Raw genomic sequence first — 8,637 nt, 5'->3', positions numbered from 1 at the left:
ACCCGAAAGAGCCCGCCGCCCCCCCCCCCCCCCCCCCCGTGTTATTTTGTATTTTGGTCTCTCTGCTGGCAATCCCCGTGAGGGATTAGTTAAGATTACTCGTAGATAAAGGTAGATACACATCTCCCTTTTGTTCCTGCACAAAGATCTCCCAGACAGTAAGACACCAAATGTCGAAAATTTGGCATGAATATTCAGCTGCTTAAAAGTCTGGGCCACCCTTCACAGGAAGACATGTTCTTCAGGATTGGCCCGGAACAATTCACCAGTACTAAATATGTAACCCCTCTCTAGCTCTTTACAATATTTATTCTGCTTTTATTAAAGGAGGGTTTGAACCATTCACGTTTGAGAAGGTAGGGTGTGTGGCTTTGTGGTCCATATCTAGATTTGACACACCATTCCTATCAAATGTGTGGACCCAGGACTTGTATCCACCAATGGAAGGCAGGTGCCTTGGTTATATGTATTCAGAATTCAAAAGCTTCAGGGATGCACAGAGGTGGAAGATGTATTTAGGCTTTTCTGTTCTGCTGTAGCCTTTATCATCCATCCAGACACAGAATGGAATTTAAAACATGAACATCATCATTTAATGTCATCTTGTCTTTCATGATACGTCAGTGTCCCTGTTTGACTTGGAAACTTTCAGGTTCTTAAAGGTGACCCCATCATTACTGGGAGGGCTAAGAGAAATGGAGTGTTTAGTGTTTAAACAAATATGTCACCTGCATTTGTAATGTCGTTCCATTGCTCAGCTCTTCTAGTGACTCTCAGCTAATGAGCAGGAGTTTGAACTGTGAGTTTACAGGAGCCAGTGCTCTTAGTCACAATACTGATACTCAGAAGTATGTTCCTGGTTTGGTTTGCATCATGGTTAATGGTACATCTGTGCCATACCTGCAGTGAAGGGTGTGGTGTGTCATCTCTAACCACTTAGATCCCTGCAAAATATTGATACGGTTGGGAAAACTTAATGGAGTGCAAGAGGAAGCGGTGTTTGCCTGGCCAGAAAATATAGGTTCTGCTCAGGAAAGGCAAATGCTTGCGCATGAGGGTAGCTGTCAAAAGGGACCACTCTTGTGCAGCCCTTGAATATACATTTGAGCCCCCTGGGTTTTACTTTGGTCAGCTGGCTCCTGCAGTATTTCAGATTTTTCTATCGTCGGTTGATCTAACTGATCACTTGTGACTGCTGTGGTACCCTCGATGTTGTCAGCACAAGACTGCCAGCTGTAGAATACAAGAGCGTAACTGCAGTACAGTTCAACTGAGTTTGCTCCAGAAACTCAGGGAAATTAAATCAATCCCAATGCTTTCTCCTTAGTTTGTTGTCATTCCACACACATGTATTATAGGCTTTGTGTGGCAGTCCTAGCTGCCTAGTGGCAGGAATGGCTTTATGCACATCTTCTTTCAAAGGATGCAAACCTTGATTCTGTGTTCTTGTTTGTTGTGTAATGTTTATATAACAAAAGAAGGAAAATATGGCAGACCTCAGCAGTTAAAATATGGAATTTCATGGTACTGAGCCCTCTTTTACAGAAGCTAAATGTAGAATCTGTAGGAGGTTAACTCAGTATCCTCATACAGGAAAGGGTGCAGGTGCGGTTGCTGTAGCAGTATAAAAGATCCTTCTTTTAGACCAGCAATGTCAGTTCAAAACATGGCTTGCATTGGTGCTGTGCACACATAGCACACACACACTAGTAATTAGTACTAGGTTGGCTATGTCTGTGTGATCTCATTGGTCCGTGTGTCCCTAATCTGAAAGAAGCATGTATTCAGCTTCTTTTATGAGACCCTTACAAGCTATTCCACGTTCAAATGCAAATACTTAATAACTGAAGCTTAAGGATCATATGATTCTTTAGACAGTAAATCTGGTGGTTCAGAGTTGTACACATATTTGGCAGATTATAGGTTTATCACTGACAGCTAATCTTTTAAAGAACTGTGGCTTAATTCCTTTTGTTAACTAATTAAAAAAGGAGAAAGAAGTTAAAGCTGTAATTAGACCTATTAAAACATGTATTACTCACTCAATGGTCTACACAACTAGGATAAATGTATAATTAGGAGGTTTGTCCAAACATGATTAAAGCTAGTCACGTGTCCTAGGCCGTCAAACATTTATGTGTGCATGAGATAGAGAGTAAAATCAGTATGAAAATGTGAATATAAACCATGTCATACTCTGCAGAGACAGTAAATGAACTGTCTTTTGGCATATTATAAGTATTGAACTCAAATCATAAAAGCTTTTTTCAGATGAAAATTCTGGAAAGATTGTGTCACACCTACAGTTTCTAGCGGGTAGTGTCGTTGGCAACAGTAATCAGGCCAGGTCCATCTGACCCCATGATCTATCACTGCTGTTGCCTACGGTTCACTGATAGTTTAAGAAATTTAGAAGTTAGTTCACAGAGTATTTCTATTAACAATCGGCACGTTCCCCGAGTCATAAGGATTTGTATCACTTCCAAAACTCACATCTATTTTTGGGGATTGGGTTTCTTTTTTGTTTGGGTTGTTAGTCTTCAAACCACAAAGTAGTAAATTTTTCAGCTGTAGAGCTAGAGCATATTTTTCCTTCCCTATAGTTAGGAGATGGGAAGAAGAGAGCAGGTCCATTGACTGTGTCTATCTCACATACATACGTATGAGTGCTTTCTCTGTGCACTAGTTTCTGGTGATGGCATCTCTTGAAGGGAAATTCCCAGGAAGGCTGTGGCAGTTCTGGGTCTCTGTCAGCCACCATTCTTTTCATATGTCGATAGTTTATTGTATACGGGAATCTTCCCTGGCTTGTGTTGCATCAGGCCCTTTGTGGCATATACAAGTTGGAGAAGGGGACTTGGCACAGGCAGTGAGGGGGATCTCTGCCATGCAGTCATTTGAAGAAAACCATTGCATCTCTACAAACCAGGAGACGTTGGCAGCTCTTATGGAGGTGCAGACATCTCTGACATGACTGCTAACCAAAATTAAAGACATAAATGGTTTGCTGTAATAGCTCTTTGTTTCAAAAAACTTTAGTTGCAAGCACTGACCCAGAGAAAAAGACACTACAGTCTTGAGGCTGCTGGGCTTAACCTATGGAAAAGAAATAAGCTTAGGTGCTGAGAGCTGACTCAGATGTTTTCAATTTTCCTGCCAGAGCAAGAACTATTTGCACAGATGAACAAATTACAGAAGAGCTCCAAAGTAATGTAGAAAGGAATAAGCTTCTTTTAATATATATCAATTTCTGCTTGGGTAACAGTGAAATTCAGTTAAAAGTCTTATCTGCCTGTACTGCTTTTAAGCACAGATAATGTAGAGAAGAATTTGGCTGGTGTCAGCCCTTTTTGTCTCACTAAACTGCTGAGAATCCTGGGGTAGGACAAAGAGGAAAAAACACTTGGGGGGGAAATCTAGTGCAGAGGAGATGGTAGAAGTGTCCTTCTACCAGGAGAACAGAGAATGATGCTTCCTCTGTGTGAGTAATATCTGAATTTTCCATTTGTTTATGTTGGTTGTCATGTTTGCATACACTTGGAGAGAGAGAAAGGCGCATATGGGTGTGTGTGTATATAAATGCCTGTATTGCACACATAGTGGTTTGGAGACCAGTTTCTAAGTGGTTTATGGTATGTCTGTGGTCCAAATGAGTAGCAGCGTAAGACTTTTGGAGTTGTTTTGTTGTTTATATTTTCTTCTTCCTCTATGAAAAATGAAAAGATTAGGCCTCACTTGGAAAGGACCACTGTTTGTCTCCCGGAGCTACCCTGCTGCCCCTGTTCAGAGATGACAAAAATCTAAGTTTTGATTGACTGTGATTAGAGGTGGAAGATTGGGGGTTCTAGCTTACCACAACAAATTACTGCATAATTTTATTGTATAGGTTCCAATAGAATGTGTGCTAGCCAAAGATCCGGAAGAGATCTTTCAGCAGGATAAGAAGAGGCATTAGCTCTTTAATCCTAGATATAGAGCTCTAAACCCAGGCGCAACATAGAACTCATTATAATTAATTACCTAATATTGTTTAGACTTTTGTATGTTTTGCCTAGATGTTACACTTAAATAGCTGCATTGTCCGTAGTCTTGAATATATCATCTCAGAAGGGCAATACCATTCATGTCTTCATGTAGATTATGCTTTTAGAAGACTGCTTTTATTGCCAACTGAAGTCAGAATGTGATGATTTAAATTTGGATACCACTGCTTCAGAGAACATGGTTTAAATATTAAACAGATATTTGGAGTGCATAAGCATGGGATAAGCCAGGGAGGAGGATTCGAGGAGGAACTGGGGGAGAAGAATGAACATGTTACTTGTTGCAGATAGTTTCATTGTATTGGGACTCTGATTCAATGGTATTGATGGAACCGAGTCACTCTTTACCACAATAGGAAAACTTCATACAGTTTTCCTGCTTTATGCAAGGATTGTAAGAGGAAACTTTTAACAGCATTATTTGGAGGAAATTCCTGTCCAGTGCATTCACTGGGAGTGATACTGGCTGGTGAGCACAAACTTGTGTCATTTCTATGTAGGTATTTCAAATTTGAAGAACATCCAGGGCATTTGCAAACTTGTCATTCTACAGGTGTAACTAGCACTGTCTACATACTCATTCCGGGTCTGCCAGATGACTATTTTGCCTGTCACCCTCTCTGTGATCCAGATCTGAACCTCTTAAGAAACTAAAATCAGCCTCCAGTTCCCCTGCTTTCTAATTCTGCATGACTAAGTCGTTCAGCATGTTATAAATACTGTTGCTCATCCCAAATACATTGGTTACCTGTGCACCAATCATTGTCAGCGTATTTCTGCAGTGGAGTGGTTTAGCATTGGGTAATTGGCATAAATTAAATCGCTTGAGTCACAGTATTGCCCTTTCTGCATACACCCACATGTGTCTGTTACATATGTGCAGCTTATGGGAGATAGATGAATGATAGCAGCGCTGCAAATGCCCTGCCAGCAAACAAGGAACTCGTATACACTCAGAAAGTAAATATTCATGCAGAATTTACGTCAAAATAAGAGGAAGTGAAGAGTGCACAAAAGTATTTGTTTTGTGTGACTATAGGAATCCTCAAGAAATTCTTTTCAACCAGGGGATTACAGTGAGGAAAACAATGAAAACATGTCAGTGGTAGATTTTTGTCTGCTGATGGATATATTTATGACTGAGGCACGTGGCTTGATGTCTGCCTGGCATTTTCCATATTTGAGAATGAGAGCTCTGTACTCTGGCTTATCTTTGCTACAGGGTACAAAGTCAGTCACTTCCCTGTCAACTGCTTCCCATCTGAAGAAGGGGAATCAGTAATCACTCATTGTTCTCAAAGCACTTTGGTGTTTAAGGACATACCATAATGCCTGCTGTTCTTCTCACAAATGATCTACAGAATAATAACAGTAAATTGAGGATCTGTGGAGGTTACATTTGTAGAAGTACATTTCCCTGTGCTTACAGTTTTCTGCAGTTGACTGTTTAATTTCTGCACCTGCAATTACTTCTGGGTGTAGCTCAAGCTGCTTAGTTGTCTGAGAACTTGATTGTGCTCATGTATCAGGTATTTAAGCATCAAAAATTGTGCCTTATGCCTTCACACAGCAGCGCCCAGAAAACTGCAAGTGTAGTGAAAGAGGTTGGCTTGAAAATCAGGTCCTTGCAGTTTACGAAAGTGTTGGCTGAACTAGGGAAACGGGCCACGAAGAAAATTCTATTAGATGAACAATTCCTTTTTGTCCATTTTAGGCTGCGTTGTGCCAAATGTGAAGTCCATCTCCTCATTCTGTTGAATTGCCCTTTACTCAGAAAGGCATGTAATTCTCTGGGCAGCTTAATGCCTTTTGCAACCTGTGCTGTTGCCTTGCATGGCTCTGAATTATTCAGCTGGTGGTACTACTTACTGAGCACACTGATGTTGCGATGGTCCACAGTAAAGCTCTAGTCTTACTCTTTGTAATGGTGTGCCTCTTGGCTCAGATTGTAACCTGAGGTTTTTCAGAACTGTTCAGTGTTGGCTTACTCTGCCTTCCTGCTGTGAGGAGGAGATTTATGTTTTTTTTCAAGGAAAGTGCAGTGAGAAAGGTGCTTAGCACCTTTGAAAAACTTCCCTTATTTCGTAGCTTCTAATGAAGGAAAAAATTAGAGTTTGGGGGACTGCAGGTTCAACTCCTTCACAGCTTTGAAGAGCCTTTAGGATTTCAGCAGTTTTAACTTGTCCCTTGGCATGCTGGGGAGGTTGGGATTGTGCTCGGCAGGTATTGCTTTTTCTGGATGCCAGAGCAGGATTTGTTACAGTCACCCGCCTCACCAAGCCTTCCTCTGTCAGTGCAGTGTTGCTGGCACTTGGGCTTAACAAGAATGAGTCGCATCCTGAGAATAAACCGAGGGTCTTCTGCCTGTGTTAGAACATCTTCATGAGTGTCACTGAGCAAACATGCATTACTTTTCTTTCATGCCTGTAAATCTTCACAAAAAATACAGTCCCTTTCCTCCTGGCAAGAGAAAAATGAAAGGAGTCTCAGGTTTTAAAAAATAAATGCATACAAGGGGATCACTTTCTAGTCACATGGGTGTGTATTTCCATGTTGCACAGATTTCACTGTCGTCCATCCTGAATTAAAAAAGACAACGGGAGACCTGCTAACGTGTTTTACTTCTTTCCTCAGTATTTCTGGCTTCTTGTGCTCTCGCGAGGTTTGGTTGGTATCGGTGAAGCAAGTTACTCCACTATTGCACCGACCATCATAGGAGACCTTTTCACCAAAAACACAAGGACCCTTATGCTGTCTGTTTTCTACTTTGCAATTCCTCTTGGCAGGTAAGTGACAGAATGCTTCTTTCGTCTGGTTTTGGCTTTTCTTTTAAAATAAGCTTATGCAGATCTTAAGTTGTTAATGATGATAGTTCTCCTGTCTTTGGTTGGAATGGTTTAGACAGGAAAATATTGTGAGCAGTGACTAATTAGTTGCAGGAACTGGATTCTTTTTCTATCCCTGTTACTGGTTCGTGTGTGACTTTCGGGAATCAGTGGGAAGGACTTTTTTGTTTTTTTACAGCAGTGGGGTGGGAATGGAATAAAAATATTTTAGCTGACTTTTTTTTATTAGCATTATTAAACTGTCATTTCGAATAATGCTATATTGGTTCTCTGAATCATTGCTTCGATTCATGTGAGGTCTAGGCCTTCTTTAGGCAATGTCTTTCAGGTTACTGTGAAATCAGGATCTCTTAAGATGCTGGGCTGAGTTTTCAAAAGTGAGCAAAAGGGTACCTGCTTCTACATGACAGTCTAAATATTGGAGGTTTCAAGAGGAGTATCCTGTATAACATACACAATTTGAAATTTTGACTTTAAAAAATATTTTTAGTTTAAGCTGAAATTCTGTCCAACCTTGAATTTGGCCAATCTGACTAAGTTTGGAAAATGTGGCTAAGCCAATCTTAGATGACTTGCTAGTTGCAATAGCAGCGGCCAGTCCATTTTAGTGCTATTACTACTGAAACAACAATTGGGAGAAATTGTGAAGTCTAGTGTAGACAGCAAGGCTGAAGAGAGGAACTGTAATGATTGTTCACACTCAGTCTTAACGAAGAGCAATGAAGGACAGCCAAGCCTATAGATGCCTGATGAAAGCAAGACAGACTCAGATTTGGAGTAGTTATTTCCTCTGGCACTTTCAGTTGAGTTCCCTTATCAGCCCAGTGCAGTATCTGATTGTTGGGACAGGAGGGAATCTGTTATTTTTTTTTAATTTTTTTTTTTTTTTTTTTTAAATAATGGCTGACCCTCTATTGTGAGGTTGTAGGCAGGGTAGGTTCGCATAGTTTATATACCTATTCCCAGAGCTGGACAATATCCTGTGCAAAAGTGGCATCGTGGGTTCATTTCCAGCAGGGAAAACATAGGCAGCAGTTTAATCCTCCCCAACTCAGGGAGAAACTTCTGGTTTAGGGTGGTGCATTTTACAAGTTAGAGCACTCATCCCTGAGATAAAACTCACAAACATCCTTTTGCTCTTGAGGAGAAAGAGATAGCCATGTCCTTAACTGGTGAAAAGAATATTTTCCCAAAAGGGCCAAGGATGCCAAGTGTTTTCCTAGTGAATTCAGTCAACTATGGCTAGCAAAAAATGACAAATATTCATCCTGTTGAGCCTGATTCTGGGATTTAATTATCTCCATATCCAACAGAGGTGTGGATCCATGGTTTGATCTTGGGGCCTGTCTCTGTAAAAAGCCCAGTTTTGGGGTGATTATAGATGGCAACCTCCAAAGCTTAGCCATCTGCTCAATAAAAGCATGTGATGGCTGGCAGCTACCCTGCAACAGTCCTGGCAATTTTTAGCCAGGGCAATCTCAGCAACAAATGCAGGAGTTTCGAAAAAAGGATATTCACATCTGTTCAGTTCACGTTGAGAGAAGCGAGGCTAAGTTCACCTTTTTCTAGTCTCTTGTGAGCCACCTTTTGTTACCACAGTGTAATTCTCAGCATGTGGCTGAAAGTCCTCTTGCTCCTTTATCTTCAGAGGGGATTTCCAAGCTTCAGGTCTGATGTTCTCCCATCAGACTCTCTTGCATATTCTTCTTGGTTTTTCTTACAAGCTTATGGAAAATGGTCTCTTCATG

At 40.9% G+C, this 8,637-nt stretch overlaps 1 protein-coding gene across 1 annotated transcript in view; it reads left to right on the top strand.

The window, feature by feature from the left end:
* Positions 1–8,637, top strand: part of SPNS2 (spinster homolog 2 (Drosophila)) — an 85,196-nt gene that overhangs the window by 43,434 nt on the left and 33,125 nt on the right. The window contains exon 4 of the mRNA XM_010573897.1: positions 6,678–6,829. Coding sequence (XP_010572199.1) covers positions 6,678–6,829 — 152 coding nt within the window. The remainder of the gene's footprint in view (positions 1–6,677; positions 6,830–8,637) is intronic.

Source organism: Haliaeetus leucocephalus, unplaced genomic scaffold, assembly GCF_000737465.1.
Source record: "Haliaeetus leucocephalus isolate CR32 unplaced genomic scaffold, Haliaeetus_leucocephalus-4.0 Scaffold395, whole genome shotgun sequence".
Lineage (NCBI taxonomy): Eukaryota > Metazoa > Chordata > Aves > Accipitriformes > Accipitridae > Haliaeetus > Haliaeetus leucocephalus.
Note: the sequence above shows the minus strand (reverse complement) of the source record. Positions and strands in the feature narration are given on the sequence as shown.